The sequence below is a fragment of the Bos grunniens genome, chromosome 25, assembly GCF_055505025.1.
Source record: "Bos grunniens cultivar Pamir isolate PY7600 chromosome 25, Bosgru_T2T1.0, whole genome shotgun sequence".
Taxonomy (NCBI): Eukaryota; Metazoa; Chordata; class Mammalia; order Artiodactyla; family Bovidae; genus Bos; species Bos grunniens.
In genome coordinates, this window is record NC_141189.1 from 6,803,497 (window position 1) to 6,821,133 (window position 17,637).

At 61.5% G+C, this 17,637-nt stretch overlaps 3 protein-coding genes across 9 annotated transcripts; 1 reads left to right on the top strand and 2 right to left on the bottom strand.

Annotated features, from left to right (window-relative positions):
- The first annotated feature begins 1,312 nt into the window (after nt 1-1,312).
- Nucleotides 1,313-4,123, top strand: LOC147344874 (uncharacterized). Its single transcript, XM_086374203.1, has 2 exons — nt 1,313-1,919; nt 2,147-4,123. Exons 1-2 carry the CDS (start codon nt 1,352-1,354, stop codon nt 3,352-3,354), a joined length of 1,776 nt encoding a protein of 591 aa, XP_086230329.1. The 5' UTR covers nt 1,313-1,351; the 3' UTR covers nt 3,355-4,123.
- A 138-nt stretch (nt 4,124-4,261) lies between these two features.
- Nucleotides 4,262-6,211, bottom strand: SAP25 (Sin3A associated protein 25). 4 transcript variants are annotated; one of them, XM_086374210.1, is made up of 6 exons: nt 5,667-6,211; nt 5,351-5,451; nt 5,134-5,240; nt 4,885-5,032; nt 4,711-4,808; nt 4,262-4,629 (listed from the first exon to the last, which is right to left on the bottom strand). In XM_086374210.1, the coding sequence occupies exons 1-6, from the start codon at nt 5,810-5,812 to the stop codon at nt 4,336-4,338; spliced, it is 894 nt and encodes a 297-aa protein (XP_086230336.1). In that variant the 5' UTR covers nt 5,813-6,211; the 3' UTR covers nt 4,262-4,335. The 4 variants fall into 4 exon arrangements, with proteins under 4 accessions (XP_086230336.1, XP_086230335.1, XP_086230334.1 ...); XM_086374209.1 differs by having other exon boundaries at nt 5,134-5,276; XM_086374208.1 differs by having other exon boundaries at nt 4,262-4,808.
- On the bottom strand, nt 6,205-16,852 carry LRCH4 (leucine rich repeats and calponin homology domain containing 4). Of its 4 annotated transcripts, none has more exons than XM_086374201.1 (18): nt 16,604-16,852; nt 13,056-13,200; nt 12,769-12,895; nt 12,465-12,570; nt 10,558-10,694; nt 10,324-10,439; nt 10,084-10,183; nt 9,776-9,866; nt 9,608-9,684; nt 9,440-9,501; nt 9,225-9,350; nt 9,033-9,101; nt 8,831-8,940; nt 8,603-8,686; nt 8,297-8,382; nt 8,028-8,165; nt 7,856-7,933; nt 6,205-6,586 (listed from the first exon to the last, which is right to left on the bottom strand). In XM_086374201.1, the coding sequence occupies exons 1-18, from the start codon at nt 16,821-16,823 to the stop codon at nt 6,482-6,484; spliced, it is 1,977 nt and encodes a 658-aa protein (XP_086230327.1). In that variant the 5' UTR covers nt 16,824-16,852; the 3' UTR covers nt 6,205-6,481. The 4 variants fall into 4 exon arrangements, with proteins under 4 accessions (XP_086230327.1, XP_086230328.1, XP_086230324.1 ...); XM_086374198.1 differs by lacking the exon at nt 6,205-6,586 and adding an exon at nt 6,943-7,568; XM_086374202.1 differs by lacking the exon at nt 9,033-9,101.
- Between the last annotated feature and the right edge of the window lie 785 nt (nt 16,853-17,637).

Sequence of the window (17,637 nt, forward strand, 5' to 3'; positions counted from 1 at the left end):
GGAAGGCACCTGGAGCAGGCTTTGGCATCACCTGCCCACTGGGCAGATGCCCATCCTCACAATGCCAGGTGGTACTCTGTATCACACTTTGAACACAACCCTTAAAGATGTTCAATGATCCTAGCCTCCCTGCACATCACACCATTGTCTTCTGCAGTTCATAGACCAGGCCCTTCCTTCCACGCCTGGGAAGTGGAGGAATGTGGGTGGAAACCCAGCCCTCCCTGCTCAGGCTTGCTCGGCCCATGGTCTAGCCTGGAGAAAAGATCCAGGGGGCCTTGCCTCAGTCCTGCTGGTATAACTCCCTCCTCACCCGACGGCACCATGTTTAATAGGGGCTACAGTCACCCTCTTCCTCTTCCAAACCCTCAGCTCCCCTACTTCAGGTAAACGACCTGCCCCAACAGTGATATGGTAAGGTCCTCTAAGACCCCCACCCATGTGTCAGCTGCCAGTTTGTCTCACAGAGTGTGCACTGACCAGTGCTATCACCTCCAACATGAGCAGGTGGTCCTTGGAAGGATCAGAAGTGGGGTGTCAAAACGTCTGAATTCTAGCCACATTTCAAACGTCTGGGGATGCGAGGGGCAAAGGGCACCTCCCTCAGTGCAATGAGTCTACATAATCAGAGCTTCCAGCTGGCCTGGCCAGCCTTCCTTTTGAACAGTGATGGTGGGGAGGGGCCGAGGGCACTAGTGCAGCCAGAGGGAAGGGCCCCTGAGAAAGGGTCTCTTCCCCCTTCAGTGACACTTGATTGGGACCCTGGTGGATATGGTCTGCACCAGACCAACGCAGAAGTTAACTCCCCACAAGACACCTGCTATCGGCCCTAACTCCGCAGAGAAACTAAACCTCTAGCTCCTCCGAAATGAGCATGGCCCAAAGCTCAGTCGCCCTGGCTCCCAGAATTACTTGGGAAGAAAGAACAGACCCATTCATGGGTGGGAAGGGGGCGGGGACCCGGGTGCCTAGAGCCAGAGTGGGGAGCCGCGGGGCGCCGCTGTAAGGGTGGCCCGGCTCAGCGGTCCGCCCACCCCCCAGGACCCACCAGCGTGTTCACCACAGACGTGGCTCCCCGCACACGCGCTTTCCCTCGCTGCCTTCTTGGCAATCAGCTCAGATCACTCCCCGGCTCCTGCGAAAGCCCAGCCCCCACGGTGTGGGGTGGGGTGAGGCAGAGGCCGCCTCTCCTGGACTTCCCGACTCAAACTCCACTCCCACCGCCGGGGTGCGCGAGGGTTAACCTCGCGGGGGTGGGGACTTAGGCGCGATCCCTGTTAGGAGGGAGGGGAGAGGAGGGGAGGCCGTCGGAGACCTGGGTATCTCAGGCCACCGGGCGCCACTGGGGCACATGCTGCGCGCAGCGAGGGGCCAAACGAAGTCGGGAGCAGGAGAGAGACGCGGAGTATCCAGACCGGTCAGGACGCCGCCCCCGTCCCCGGGGACCGCTCTTTCTACCCCGCCTCTGCCAGTCCCTTCCCAGCCGTCCCAGCCCCTTGCTTCGGCCACCTGGTTGCTTTGGGCAAGAATGAAGCCCGGAGACCCCACGACGACCCCAGAGGCCCAGTCGGCCGCCGTGGCTCTGGGTCCGCCGCGGCCCTGGGTCTGCCCGGCTGACGTGCGGCTCTGCGGCCACCTGCGGAAGCAGAAGTCCCAACGCCGCCGCTTTTTTGTGCTCCGCGCCGACCCGCCGCGCCTTGAGTGTTACGAAAGCGAGAAGAAGTTCCGTGCCGGCCGAACGCCGCCCAAATTCAGCGTGAGCCTGGGGGGCGCCTGCACCATCAGCAAGCGCATGGACGCGCGCCAGCGCCACCTGATCGTCCTGTACACGCGCGACCGCAGCCTGGGCGTGGCGGCGGCCAGCGAGGCGGAGCAGCAGGCGTGGTACAGCGCCCTGCTCGAGGCGCGCGCCACCGCCGGTGAGGCCCCAGCCCCGCGCCGCCGGAGATGCGGCTGGGGGGAATGTGTGTGTGTTGGGGTGGTGGTGGTTTCTGGACTTGGTTTATCCGTAGACCGTCCCTCCCAAGGGTCTCCGAAGTTAAGTCCAAACCTGAAGGGTTTACACCTTCGGGTTTTCATTCCCCGGGGCACAGTGTCTCCAACCTGCCGGCCCGGAGCCCCGGTGACCAGCCCATTGTCTCTTCAGGTCCCAGTTCCCACGAGGACCCCGGGGCCTGGATCCTCGCTCCATTTCAGGACGTCTGGCCTGTGACGCTGCGACCCAAGGGGCTGGGGCGGGCACGAGGCCTGGGCAGCGGCGGCTACTGCCTGTGCCTGGGTTCCGGGGTACTGAGTCTGCTGCGGAAGCCAGGGGGCAGAGGCTCCGGGGCCACCGGGGCATCTCCGCCGCCGGCCCTGCGCCTGTCCCTGCTCAGCGTGCGCCGGTGCGGCCACGCAGACTCTTTCTTCTTCCTGGAGCTCGGCCGCTCGGCACCCACGGGTCCCGGGGAGCTGTGGCTACAGGCCCCCGACGCCGTGGTGGCCCAAAGCATTCACGAGACCGTCCTGGCCGCCATGAAGCGAATCGGGGACAGTGGTGCTGTTGGCAGGGCTGAGCCACTGCCAAGAAAGCCCCCAACGGGAGCTTTCAGACCCTCTGTCCCCCAATCTTATGAGACCCCAGACTCCGCGGCCCAAACAAGCGAGCTGTACCGTCGGAATGGCCCGAGTGAGACCAGCGAGCAAGCAACCCTCAAGACCCTGGCGAGGCTTGGGGAGGCAGTCTCCAACCCTGCGAGGTTGGAGCAGGGCGGGGGCTACATAACAATGGGAGCCGGGAGTGACTACGAGCCCATGAAGGGCGGCCAAGCCGGCGGCTACGTTGTGATGGAGCCCCCGGGCCTTCCCGCTTCCACCAAAGCAGCTTCCCGCCAGCCGCTCCAGGATGGAGGGGTCACTGAATACGTGACCATGAGCTGTTGTGCACCACGGTCCTTTTCCTCAAGTTTCTTGCCTCTTTCCTCCGGGGCCGGGGAGCCTGGACCCGGGCTCCAAGGCGTTCATCTCGGCATCCGAGACGGCTGGGGACGGGCTGGGGCTCAGCCCTGCTTGCAGCCGCCATCAGAGTTAGCCGGGGAGTACGTATGCATTGAGTATGCGGCTGCAGACTACATAGGAATGGGCACTGCCAACCCCGAGCCCCCGGACCAAGGCCTCAACTACGTGGACCTGGATCTGGTCCCTCCCCTGGAGGTGCGAGGCCACGCCCCTGGGGCCAGGTCCCGCCCACATAGCTACGCTCGGCTGGAGTTCCAGAACCTCGCGGAGGCCGGGGTGAGAAGACACCCCACCCCCATCTCCCTGCCAACTCCCACCCCCGCCTCCCCTCGACAGGACACCACTCAGTATAGCTGACAGACGGGAGTGTAAGGAGGAAAAAAAGTGCAGGTTAAGAATGCCTTCCCGCCCACCCCTTCTCAACCCCAAAGGCCCCTTCCCCATGGCGGAGTGGCTCTAAAGTCCAGATGTGCCCAGGACGTGTGACCAGCAGAAGCACCAAGCTGCCTGCTAGGACCCGCTGCCCACTCCATTCCTTCCAATCTTTGGGAGGAGGTTCCCCAAGAAATTGGATTCTTTTAAGGGAGAAAATTCTAGAACTCTTCTCCCCTTAAAAAACACCACCACCACCAGAACCCTATACATTTCTACACCTCCTGAGCCAAAGCCCTGATCCTGTTACCCCACAGAGTTCCTGCAGCATCACCCCAGACTCTCAAGTCCGCTTTGGCCCCCCACCCTGCCCCTGATGATGACAACATCGATGATGCAGAAGACATACAGACCTGGCCCTCCCCCCCCCCCCCCCCCCCGCCCCCCACGTGCAGGTTTGCCAGGTGTCTGCCAAAGTCCTGGGACCCCTGCGCAAGAGGGATGAGAGCACCAGGTATCTTACACTAGTGCCCCCACCGCCCTCTCCCCCGCCCCCGCCGAAGTGATGACACCCCCTTCCTCCCCACTCCCTAGTTTGCTTCTCCCAATGCCAGCTCTGTGCTCAGACAATCCTCCTCCCAGGCCTGGCAAAGCTGAGGGAGTCCTTGCTTCTAATATATTCAGTCTAGTCTAGAGTAATATACTGTACACTCCCCCTCTTCATTAAAGTTTCCCTGCTTGGTCAGCCTGGAAAGGTCTTAGGTCCATAGACTCCCCACCTTATGGGGGAATGAGTAACAAGAATCAGAGAGGGGCAGCCAAAGCTGTGATAGAGGAAGAGACCCCATCCCTGCCTCTGCACCCCACTCTGTTATTGACCACGAGGAGCCTGTTTGCAAACCAACAGTTTTATTATCAACAGAACCTGCCTGGGAAAGTAGAGGACCCATTCTGTCCCTGGAGGAGCTATGGACCTTGGGCATCTGGGGTCCCAGGGAGAGATGGTTCCCCACAGTGAGAACAGCCTGGGCCACCACTGGCAGCTGGGTGATCAGAGGCAGGGGCTGGGGAGCCAGAAGGGAGCCCGGGAGCCCCTGAGGAGCTGGGTCTTGGTTCCCCCTGGCTCATCTGCAGGAGGCCAGTGAGGGCGATCAGCTCTGGCCCACTGAGCCAGGTAGTGGAGCAGCCTGAAGATGGAATGGGGAGGAGCCAGGGGGACATGATCGGGCGTGGGAGCAGCAGCTTCAGAGAGCCCATCACCTGAGGAGAGAGGAGGGGCAGTGGCTCCCCGCAAGCCCTGCCTGAAGGCTGGGGTGAGGCCGAGGCAGGAGGAGCGCTTACCTGCTGAGGGACCTCAGATAGGTACAGGGGAACACGCTGCCCATGGGGCAGCAGAGGGTCCAGAAAGAAGACGTCTTCAGAGCACATCACCGGGAACCCTGGGGAGGAGAAGCTGCTGGGGTGGCAAGCTCTGCACTGGTTCTCTGTGGAGCCTGAGAGGACCAAGGGCAGTACCTGCAGTCCTGGGCGCTTGCTCTTCACCCCGATGTCCTGCTAGACTGGGCCTGAGGCCCCTGCATGAGGCTGCCTGGTACAGAGGCCAGAATGAGGGATGGTACAAGGTCCGGCCTGAGAAGGAGACGCCAGACGCACAGCTGGGTCCCTGTACAGGGAGGGAGGGACAGGAAAGATTCCTTGAGCTTCAGCCCTCCCAAGGCATCCCTGTCCCGCCCGAGGTCGGTGCCACAGGCACCCCCAACTCACCCACACCAGCCGACGTCCTGCTGTAGCCTCATAGTTGGGGTCCCAGGGCGCTAGCAGGGCCATCTTTGATGGTGCCACCCCCCAAGTCCTCTGAGGGGAGAAAGGAACTGGGGGGCGGGGGCAGGGGGAGAGAGGGCAGGAGACTTGAAGAGATTAAAACAGCCTCAGAATCAGTAAAAGGGTCTTGGGGGTAAAGGTGGCAGGACCCTGTACCTACCTGGAGTTCCCAGGGAATGCTTGGCAGCCAGGCCTGGGGGCAGCCGAGGCCGTAGCTGCTCTTTCCGAGTCCAGGAAAGCCTTCGAGGCCAGGGCTGAGGGCTGGGGGCGCAGGGAGAGGGGTACTGAGATGCTCCGATTACAGCCTCCCCCAGTCATCTCCCCCAAGCCAAGTCTGAATATCTCCAAGGCAGAGACCAGGGTGCCCGGTGTGGGGAGACGGATCATACCCATTATTCAGTAGGGACAACTGAAATTTCCTCACACTGTGGGCCCCTGTTGGGTTCGCCCCAAGTGCCGTCGGCCGAGCCCCTCACCTGCCCTGTGCGGCTGTTCCTGGTTCCCCAAGGGCTTTCTCTCCGGAGTCCCAGGCCTGGGAGAGGCCGCTGCCCGCTGAGGGGCGTCGTTCCCTGGGCGCCTGCTCTTCGCCCGCGCCCCACTGCCGGGGGGTCCAGGGCAGCATGTAGAGTCGGGAAGGCGGGCAGGGCCACACCTCGGCACTCGCGCAGCCCGCCTGGCCCCTGTGGTCCCTCCTCCTGCCCGGCCGCCCTCAGAGACCTGCGCTGCCACGCGCGCGTGCCCGCGAGCTTGGGTTGCGGCCCACCTCGCCAGGCCTCGCAATGCCTCGTGACGCGGGCGCCCAGTGCGTTTCCGGGACACTTGGCACGCGGACCCGAGGGGATTCCCGCGAGCGCCCCCTGGCGGCGGGGTGGCAGGGCCGCGCGCAAGGGCGAAGCTTGGGAAAGAACCGCAGCACCGGAAGTAGACGTGGAGGCCACCCGGATGTGCACGTGAGGAGGGCACCCGCTCCCCACATGCACTGCCCTTGTCCGCACACACACACACACACATATCTGAGGGATGACCTAGAGGGCTTCCGGCTTCTCTTTATTGCACTTGACACAACATCCAGCTCCCCGTCTTCCATCCCAGACCGTTGGCCGCACCCAGAGGCGGCCACGCGCCTTGCTGGGCCGGCCTGCTTCCAACCTCCTGGGCAGAGGTGCCCGAGGCATAGGGCCAGGCCCGAGGCCGCCCTCACCAGTCCTCGCTAGAGAGCGGAGCCCATACGCCACTGTCTTCGGTTCCTGGGGCCCCCGCCGGGTTGGGCCCCTGCACCCCGACCTCAACCCTAAGGCCGTTCCAGCAGTGCATGGATGACAGCAGCGACGTAGGGGAGGCCCTTTCCCGGGGCCCCCTCCTCTTCCAGGATGTGGTGGGGCTGGCACAGGGACTCCTGGGGGAAGGGGCCTGGGTTAAGTTCCCCTTATCACCTCCTCCTCTCGGCTGTGGGGTAGGAGACACCCTAAAGGAGCCTGGACCAAGGGGGCTGACGGGATGTAGCAGACAAAGGTCAAGGGCACCCTGGACATGGCTTGGGGACTACTGAGATGCAAGGAAGCTGCAGAGGGTAACAGAAGGGAGATGACACAGCGGGCCGAGGCTTAGAGGGGAGGACAGACCTGCCACTTCCAGAGGAAAATGCTGAAGTAGGCGGGCTGGCACATAGAGCCCAGGGGACACGGCTGGGGCTGGGCCCAGCACAGCAGGAGCAGACGCGCGCACACACACACACACAAACACACAGGCAGCCACGATCTGTACAATTTATACAAGAGACAGAGACCCAGCCTGGGCCCCTGCATCCCCTACAAATATAGAGTTCTCTCTACAAAATATAGATAATTTAGCCCCCTATAGCGGGGGGTGGGGGTGGGGGGGGAGGGCGGGGCGGGGGTGCAAGGAGGGTTAAGATCCGCCCTCTGGGGAAGCGGGGAGAGAATTTGAAGGCACCATCAGCACACAGTGGGAGGGCCAGGGGGAGGGGCTACAGGAGGGAACCAGAGGCTGGGGGCCCAGGGTCTGGGGGTACCAGAGTGGGGCCTCTGAAGTCAGTGTGTATGAGGGGTGGGGTTCACTAGTGTCTTTGGTAGGGGCTGAAGGCACCACTGGTGGGGAGGGGGTTGCACAGGAGTCTTATAAATAGAAAGAGGGCAGGGTGGGGGGGGTGGCTTCGGGTCCTAGGAACCCAGGAGCCGAGTGTAGACGACACAGAGCAGCAGCATGAGGACCACGTAGAAGAGGATGAAGCCGCCCAGACCGGAGGGGGGCCAGGGGGGTGGGGGGGCCCTGCCCCCCACCCGCTTCACAACCTCCAGGGTGGTCCACAGCCCCTGGGCGGTGCCCTGGAGGAGATCTGAGGGCGAGCACAGGTCAGCCTGGGAAGGGAGAGTAGGACAGATGGACAAGACAAAGTACACACGTCAAGAGCAGCAGCAAGACCATCCTTCCCACCCCTGCCCTCACATGCAGGGCCAGAGCCACGCCGACATGCAGGGAGCGGGAAGGGAGGCATGCGGGGGACACACAGGAGGGCTGGTGGCTGTGCTTCCTTCTGGGGAGCAGAGACCCCCATGAGCACCCATGCAGAGGGCCTCGCTGAGCCCAGGACACTGCACCCTTTATAGGAGAGACCAGCCCTGCGCCCGAGAGCACACCCCCATACCTCAGGTACCCCCATTTTTCGACAGGCTTCTAAGAAACTCTCCACGTTCTTCCGAGACTTGAGGGCACTGAGTTTTGGCTGAGGGTGGGTAAGAAAGGAAAGAGGGAGTAAGAGAGAGGCCCCAGGGGTTCCTGCCCCAACCCCTACCTTCCTGCCCTGGGCGCCAACTGACCACAGCAGGCGAGGGCACGTGAATGAAGGGCACACAGCGGGGCCGCAGCTGGTTGGCCAGCTGACAGAGGATGACCCCGTTGGCCAGAGCCTCAGCCAGGTCATCGGGCAGGGGCCGCTGCAGCTGGCACTCAAGCACCTGGGAGATGGGAAGGAGGGGGAGAGGTCAGAGTCTCCAGAGGAAGTACCAGGCTGGGCAAGGAGGCGGCTGAGGGAAGCCAGGAAGCTCAGGGGCCCACGTGGAACCCACACGAGTCCCACCTCTCATACCTGGCGCAGCTGAGCCATCACCTCCTTTTCGTCCAAAAGCTGGGGGGATCGCCGAGGTCTTGAGACAGTGTCTGGTGAGGAAGGGCCTGGAGGAAAGGGGGGTGTGGGGCTGTCTCCACCGCCCACCATGGACTTTGTAGCCGGGTCGCAGTGTCTGGCACCCACATCTCCTGCCTCTGTGCTTGTGGGATTTTCCACACAAAGGGACAATTGACCAGAGAACTTCTAGGCCACAAGGGATGACCCCAGCCTGGAGCTTAGTGCTGCATTAGTACTGGGTTAGTACTGGGGAGGGGCAAGACCCACCTGAGCTGCTCTGAGAGGAAGAACGGAAGAGGAAGCTGTTTGGTCTCTGAATGGAGCTGAGCGGCCGAGGAGCAGGTGCGGTCGCTGGGGGCCGGAGCCAGGGGACAGGGACAGGGGAGAGAAACACCTCCTCAGTGTCCTACCCCTCCCTCAGGCCGCCAGCCAGGCCTCAGCCCGCCCCTCCCACCTACAAAGGCCCCCATCCTCCACCCAAAGCCCCCCTCCCACCTGGTCCAGATGGAAGCGGGGGCTCCTGGGAGGTGGAGGCAAGGGCAGGGGTGGGGGCTCCCTGCCCCGCTGACGCTCCCAGCTGGGTGGTGTTGGACCTGGACGTGCCGCTGAGGAGACAGAAGGGGAATCAGAGGGGTGGTTGGGGCAAGGGTGTGCACGCAGGGTGGGGACTGAGAGAGGTGGAGGCCAGGACACATACTTGTAGGTGGCCTGAGTGGACGAGGCACTGGGACCCCCACCAGCAGCCCTGACCCCCAGCTTCAGAAAACTAGAAAAGGAAGGAGACGCAGGGTCAGCAGTGCCCGGCAGGGCTCCGCCACCCCCAAGAGACAGAGAAGCGCGTGGGGGCTCCCTGCCAGCGCCCACCGCCAGGCCGCCGCTCGACGCGCACCTGTCCTTCCTGGGAGCCCCCCACACCACGCTCTGCTGCTGCTGCTGCTGCTGCCGCCGCTCGCGCTCCTGCCACAGCTGCAAGGTGTCCGGGCGCCGCCGCTCCTCCCCGGCTGGCTCCTCCCGCCTGAGGGCAGAGGGACAGAGGTAGAGCTGGGTAGGGGAGAGGAGAAGCGTGTGAAGGGAGGGGTGCCGCCTCGGGTGGCTCCGCAGTACCTGCTGCTCGGTGCCCTCTCCCCGTCTCCTGCCGCAGGGCTCGACTCTGGTGGCCGCGGCTCCTGAAGACAGAACAACAGAGGGGCTGAGGGGGTCCCCAAGCCTGCCCTGGCTTGCTCCCGCCGGCTCTCTTACGGTAGATGGACACGGGATGCTGCGGCCCCTCACCTCTCCGGTACCTCGCTCCTCATCTTCCCCAGGCACGTGGCTGTCGATGAAGTCGATCTGCTCAGGGTCTCCGTCAGCTAGAGAGAGCAGGGCGTGTCAGCGAGCGGAGGGGGGCGCTAAGGGCCTCGTCCACACCCCCAGCCCGCAGCCCATGACCCCACTGCTCACCAGAGCCATCCTCCTTTCTCTCCCTGGGCCCCCGAGGCTCCCGGGCCAGCTCTGAGATCCGGAACGACAACTCGGAGAACTCATCTGTTGACTGGAAGTGCAGAAAGGCAGAGATGGGAGATAGACCCTCCAGAGTCCGGGGCCCGTGGTGAACCAGCCCTTCCCTGAGGTTCTTGGACAAGGGACTGAAGAAGACGGCTCCAGCCACCCTGATCACTCTGAGCTTTCAAGGCAGAAGACGAAGGGTCCTAGCTCAGGTTCTCCCTGGGGCCGAGATCCCCCGTGTCCCGTGGGAAGGAGGCCCTTACCTCATTTCCAGACCACCTCTTGCTGCCACTGTCAACGCTGTGGAAGCCCGAGTCCAGCCCGCCATCGTACCGACGTCCCGGAAACAAGTCCTCGGCAGGGCTGGGGCCAGCCAGGGAGAGCCGGTCAGCCCCGTTCTGGGTGGCCACCCCCTCATCCACCCTCTGGAAACCACGGGGTCCCTGGTGCTGGGGAGAGGTATAAGTATCCAGGGGCTTCCTTTCTTCCCATGTGGAACTTACCAGGGGCTGAAACTCGGGGGGCGGGAAGGAGCAAGGTCCCCCAGTGCAGACCCGCCGCGCCGCCCAGCCTCTGTTGACAAATACTTGAAGATGTGAAGTTTCCCCTTCAGGCAGATCTGGGTGTGGAGACGCATAGTGAGGGGAAGGGGGGGATCCTCGGATCCTGCTTGACTACCAAAGGGACCCACACCCCCAACTCCTGCCCACTCTCGGCCAGCCCTGCTCCCAACTCACCTGGGCAGGTGGGCTCTGCAGGGGGTTGCTGTCCAACAGAATGACCTGCAGGTGCCTGAGGCGGCAGAAGGAGACCGGGATGCGGGAGACACGGTTACAGGAGAAATCCAGGCGGACAAGAGGAAGGTCCCCCAGCTCTGGGGGTGGGTGAGGGAGAAGTCAGGAGCATGCTCAGGGGCAGGGCCTTGTGCTCACTTCCTCTGCCCCCGGCTGGCATGTCACCTCTCCGGCAGCCCCTCTGCCCTGGTGGGCGGAGGGCGCTCCCCAGGAATCACCACCCTGCTCCTCTGCCCACTCAAACTGACTTTAGCTGCTGCCCATCCGCTTCTCCTCCCTGCCCACTCCACCCCACTGCCACTTCCTCCTCCTCAAGTGTCCATCACAGGGCCCAAATCAAACTGTGACACCTTGCTGCTTAAAAGCCTTCCAGGACTTGCAGCCAGGGCTGCTGCAGGTGAGCGGGCGGTGTCCTAAACAAAGGCACGGCATGAGGGGGCGGCAACCTCCAGGCACTCTACTTAGTCAAGCCCTGGCCCACCCGCAGGAGAATGGTACCCTTCTCCACTTCTCAGAGAGACCCCCTGGATTAGTGATGAGCCAAGACACAGGATAAGAATGAAAATCGCTGCTCTCTAGTCAAGCAGCATTCCCTGGTTGAGGAGTTCATGACCTGGCTCTGCCCACATTCCCCACCTCGCTTCCCACCCTCACACCACATCAGCCCGCCCTCCAGCCCCTTAGCTCTGGCCTCCCCACATGCTGTCTGCTCAGCTAGGAGAGCCCCAGTTTTCTGTTCATGCATCTTTCCAGGTTCAGCTCAGGTGTCACTTCTTCTCTGAAATCTTTTCAGACACTAGGCTGGAATTTATTGCTCCTTCCTCTGTTTCCCCAGGGTATTTTGCTGGGGTCTCTTATGGCCCAGAGAGAGTGCTGATCAAATGCTTATTCGTACCCCTACCATCTTAGAAGAAGGATGGGAGGAGCCCAGAGAAACAGGTAGCCACCTGACTCCTCTCGCCTGCTTTTCAAAAACACAGGTAGCACGGCTGCAGTCCTTTCCACCAGTCCTGGCTTGCCTTCTTAACCATTCCATGCTGGACCTCCCTGCTCTACACATAGGGGTGCATCTGCCTGGGCTGCAGAAGGATGGGGAACTCTCCTTCAAAGGCCAGCTCCTACTGTGCCTTGGGGCCGAGGTCTTCCCCAGGGTCCCAGGCAGAGCCACGTGGCTCCCTCCAGCGTCTATGGCTTTAAGTTTCCTGTCCTAGCACCTCCCTCTGCTTGTCTCTCCCCATTAAGCCATTAAATCTTCAGAGCTGGCCCCAGAACTGAGTGACATCACTCACATCTACCTAGTCCCCACCTAAAACACAGGAAACACACACATGCAAAGCTGACTGAATAAAGGAAGGTGTGCCTGCTTTGGAGCACAGGCTATCAAGTGTCGGGGTGCATCACAATTAGCTCATTAAAATGGGCTTGCTTGGGCTCCAGCGCGCTGGTTCAGAATCTCTGGGGAGGTAGCACGGGGCCTCACCGGACTCAGGTTTTGAGAGCTTCATCTGCGCTAAGTGCTGTGACACTGGGTGACCTCGAAGGCCCTTTCTGACCATGAAATTCTACAGGATGCCTGGCGATGGACTCACCTACTGCCCTCACTGCACCTTCCCCCACATCTGTCAAGTACAGCTAATAACCCCTGCCTTACCGGCTTCAGAGGGGTGCTGGTCAAGAGCAAGGAAAATAATTTACAGTGCATTTCATACATGGCAAACCCTGGGCGACTAAGGTATCATTATTCAAGGTAGATACACACACACCCCCTGACACGCTCTAGGTCAGGCATTCAAGGTAGACACACACGCACACACACACACACCCTGACATGCTCTAAGTCTTTTCCTCACCATCAGGCAAGGTACTGAGCTGGTTCCTCCGAACGTTGAGATCCCGCAGGGTAGGGAGGCTGCACAGCTCCGTGGGGAGCGACTGCAGCTCATTGCTGCTCACGTCCTGGAATGAGGAAGACAAGGAAAGACGTGCGGAAAGAGCATCAGACTTGGAGCATCAGAAACTGCCTCCTGGACCAGGCTACTTCCTTTGGTCTCGTCCTTTTCCCTAGGGTGCATCCCGCCTTTCCCTGCCCTCCTGCCAAAAGTCCCTAGTGCCTGGTTCAGCCATCCCCCCAGTCTCCCTGCTCCCCATCCTCACGAGCTGTCGCAGGCTCCCCAGGGCACTGATGTCGGGAGGCAGGGCTCCCAGTTTGTTGTTGCTGACAATGAGCACTCGCAGGGGCAGCTGACAGATGTAGGGCGGCAGCGATGACAGCTGGTTTCGGCTGCAGGAGGGAGAAAGGCAGTGGGTTCTCCCTCCAGGCAGGAACTCTCCCGTGTTGCCCTACTTTCTGGGTCACGGGGAGGGTCACTCAGGGTGCCATGCACTGGTACTTGGGGCTGAGAAGGACAACCCCCTACCCTCCTGTGGCCCTGCCTCCCTACCTGAGGTTGAGGTAGGTGAGAGCGGTGAGATTTCCCAAGGCTGGGTTCAGGCATCTCAGACAATTGTGGTACAGGCTCAGGCCCTCCAGGGACACCAGCTGGCATGCTGCCTCTGGCACCTCGGGGAACCGGTTCCGAGACAGGTCTAGGGGAAACAAGTGTCAGGGGGGAGCTTGCAAAGGCCCAGTCCTGGACAGGAGGATCCTGAACTTCCCCGGAGCCAGTTGCCCAGCCCTCTATCTCCCTAGCCGACCTAAAGAATCAGACCTATAAACCTGGACTCCCTCGAGTTTAAGAAGAAAGACTTCGTAACCTGGAGCACACTCCAGGTGTGACCAGAAGGGCACAGGCAAGACTGGGCTGGAGAAGCCTAGACTGGGGGTGGGGGGAAGGCGAGCCACACACACTGTCTTCAGACACACAAACGCAGGGCTATTCTACCAGGCTGGTTAGATTCTCTACCTCCTGTGGTCCCCGTTGTCCTGTGATGCCTGAGGAGGTGGAAGGCAAAGGTCATAGAAGGTTGATGCTCCAAAGGAACTAGCAAGGTGATGGGCTGGGAGGTCCAAGGTAAGACACTGAGCCACCCCCGTGGGAGATGACCAAGAAGCCTCCTCCCTCCTAAGGGCTCCGTCTCCCACCCTCAACCTATCTTCAACCTAGCGGGAAAACCAGGGGTCGTTAGAGCCTAGTCTAGAGACCGGACTCTGGCCTACAGATTTTCACCAGCCCCTGGGATCAGCAAGCCAGGCCCATGGGACTATGAAGTTACAGATTCCGAGACCTGAGGGAAAGACAAGTGGACCAAGCCAGAGGTGGGAACTGGAGTCCCAGGCAGCGATTGGGCTCCTTCCTACCCTCTTCCACTCCCAACAGCCTGCCTCTACTTCCTCTCTCACTTTTACCCAGACTTCAGACCAACGCCTGTGTCTTGGGCATGGGCGAGGCGTGGAGAGGGCAGAAAGGACGGGAGAGTCTATTGCCATCCTTTTATCTCAACAAGTGGCTTGCTAGACCAGGGCAGGGTTCCTGCCAGGCTGGAGGCATTCACTGCTCAGACCTCTGCAGCCGGGTTTCTGCTTTCTCTGCTCAGCCTCTATTGGGAGGGGCCCAGGGCCTGCTGGGGGAAGTCCCAGGCCACGGAGCTTGGGTGAGCTTCTTAGAGGGCCCTCTCCAGGGAAGGGCAAGCAAAAGCCGTGGGGAGGGGAAGCTGGGGTTATCCCCCAAGGAGGTGAGTCTTGTGACAGGAAATGAAGCAGAAACAATCTGTTGGCTTCTGTCTCTGGTGGGCCCTGTGTTTACCAGGGTGGATGACAGCCTGACGCCCCAGGAACCCCCTCTGCTCCCAGCCCTGCTGTGCACAGAAAGAAGACCTGTCACAGAAGAAGACAGTTCCAGAGAGGCTGGGAGGGTCAGATGTGTCTGCCTGCCCCGCCCCCTCCACCTGCCTGCTTTCTCTGGTATACACTGCAGGGGCCTGTGGGAGAAGGGGTGGGGAGCAAGTTCTGATGGGGTGCACAGCGGGCAAAAGCTCAGAGGAGCGGAAAGGAGCAGGGTTGGAGGAGGCAGGGCCTAGGAGGCACAGGATGTGGTCTGTGAGAGAACGAGCTGCACTTCTCTTTTGTGAGCTCAGCCCTTCCCCCACCTCAGGATTCATCTTGCTATCAGGGCCCCAGGAACAAGTCCAAGGGACATCAGGGACCTAGGCCATGGGACAGCATGTGCAAGGAACACGCTGGTTCAGAAAGAGCTGGGCAAACAGGAGGAGAGCTTCCACATGATTGGGGTGGCAGTGCTGGAAGCCTTTAGTCTGTCAGGGCTGAAGGGCAAGGAGGTGTGGAGAGCAGGGTAAGGGCAGCACTGACTGGCTCCCTGTCACTTCCCCTTTCCACCCCAAGTTACAGGCACCCTGCATGGGGAGAGGGGCCAGAGGAGAGAGCCTGGGATGAGAGAGGCCCACCTGGCCTAGAACCCCGGCCCTGAAAGGACTGAGGGCTCCTGTGTGGAGAGCAGGGCAGAGGGGGTTCACAGGAAGCTGAGACTGTCCCAGGAGAACAGGCTGCACCCTGAGCCGGGCTGCACCCTGAGCCGGAATTCTGGGGGAGGAGGCGGGAGGGGGTGGGAGCTGGGAGGGGCCCCGGAGTTCTTGGGAGTTTTCCCCAGGAGTCCACTCTCACAGACAGAGCCCTAAGGAAGTAAAGAATAACATTTGGTCTTTGTCAAAAAACAAGCAAGGGGGAGGGGAAAGGGAACAGACGGCGAGTGTCACACAGCTGCTGAGGTCAGTCTGGAGCTGGGGGGTTAGACGGCTGGGGGAGACTGAGAGGGACGGCAATGGCTCCCGGGTTCGCAGAGGCAGCCAGTGAGTTTACCTAGCAACCCAAGACAAGCGGAGTGGTTTCAACTGGTTCTCTCCAGACAGTCGAGGAAAGACTAGGGTGTTTGCAAGTGAGCAGGCACCTGCTAGGCAGGGAATGCAATCCCAGGGCAGTGTCATCAGGGGGTCACTCTCATCCAGCCTCAAGTCCCACCCTAGGCTCCGCTGGGGTGGGGCTTTGGGAATGCGGTCCTCCGCCCCTCTCCCAATCCCCACCCTCCCAGCTGCCAGCCCAAGGTCAGCGTCGGCCTTCTGAGCAGCTGAGGCCTGACTCACCTGTCACAGTGGAGTCCCCTACACCCTACCATCAACAGACACCAGGGTGGAGGGCGCATGATTAGAGGGATCCTAGGGGTGGGGGAGTGGGAAGGGCAGTGGGGACCGTCTCTAGCTAAGATTTCCTTCCTTTCAGCAACTGCCTCAAGTCCCTCCCCCCTGGGGAAAAGCAGAAACTGAAATGGGAATTCTAGGGTCTCTATGAGATCACAGGCTCCACTGTGACCTCACACACGCAAGGAGGAGGAGGAGTCTCAGATAAAGGGGTTAGGATAATGGGAGGAAGAACTCGCGCAGAAAAGAGTTGGGGGAGGTGGGAGATTTGCTTCTTTTCCACAGGCAGGCTGGGTGAAGAGTGGAGAGAGGCAGCAGCCTTAGGGGGCGGGACTACCAAGCGAAGGACACAAACTTGGGGTTGTCAGGGGCAAATCTATGGGAAGCGGGGGCCTGGGGCTGCTCGTTTCTCGGTGGAACAGGGGAAAGAGTTGGAAACGAAGAAAGAGAAAGGAGTCGGGGGGGGGGGCGGTTTCGGGGGCTGCTTTATGGAATGACCAGAACTAAGGTTGAAGAGATCACGCAAATAAACCAACCAGGTTAGGGGCGGAACCATTCTACAGGTGCTCAGATATGCAAACAAAGAGCAGCAGAGGGCGGGTTGGGGGGGTTATCACGACACTCGGCCAGGGACTCTGGGTGTTCAGCAAGGGCTCGTTGTCTAGTAGTTCTTAAAGTGGGGAGGGGGCTGGTAGCGGACTTATGCAAATCCAAAGAATCCAGAACTCCGAAGGCCAGGTGATGGGGCGGGCCAGACGCCCGAGCCCGGGAGAAACAAGCGAGGGGCGGGACTATGCAAACGAGGGTCCCGGCCGGGCTCGGGGCCTGGTTGCACACTCACCAGCCTGGGTGATGTCTGACAGGTCGTAGCTGCGAGCCGCGCCCCGGGGGAAGTGCTTCAAACGCCGGTTAGACAGGTTCAGGGTCCCAGTGGCCACGGCCTCCTCTAGGGCCCGCTCTGCACTGCGGCTCCCGGGCAGACCTGGAGACCCTGGGACGGAGGTCGTGGCCGCCGCCTCCTCACCCCCGGCGGCGAGTGGGGCCGCCACCGCCGCCGCCATCCGCTCCCGGCGGCTCCCGCTGCCTGACTGACGGGGACCCGCCGTCCCTCCTTGCCCCTCCCCCTCCTCGGAGCCGCCGTAGTCGCTTCCCGGGGGGAGTGAGCGGGCTCAGGGACCCGGCGGGCCAATCGGGACCCCGAGACGCGTCGGAAGTGGCTAATCAGAACCCGCCGGGAGGGGTGAAGACTCCGGCACTGAGTGAGGCGAGAAGAAGGGAGGGGGACGAGATTAGAGCGCTCGCCAACGGCCGAGGTTCCAGGCCGGCCCGCCCCGCGCAGCCGCACCCAATCACAAATCTCAGGAGTGGGGATGAAGCCAATCAGGTCCAATCAGGAGGCGGAGACGCCCGGGGCTCCACTCCGCCGGGCTGGAGGCCGAGAAAGGCAAACCCTGAGCCTCGTCCAACGAGGACCAATCGCAAGCCAGATATAGGCGAGTGACTGTCAAGAAGGCCAATTAGATCCTCCCAAGGGAACCTGGCCCGGCCTCTTCTCTGAGGGACGGCTCTACCTACCAATAGTATGGGCGAGAAGAAGGCCGCCCCCCCCCCCCTTCGCTAAGGAGGAGGCGGGTGAACTGGAACTTTTTGAGACTGAGATAAAAGAATGCGAGCGCACCGCGCTCGGCCGGCTCCAAGCGGTTGCAAGGGTAGAAGTTAATGTGTGCAAGTTGGACTTGTGAGCAAGCGAGCTCAAAGCTTTGAGGACCGTGGGGACTAGGGGGAGCGGGAGGCACGGTGATGCCTGAGGCCAGTGTACAGAGGGGTCGTTGCCGCAGAAGGGATTGTGGATGCCATTCCAGCTGCGAAGGCTGG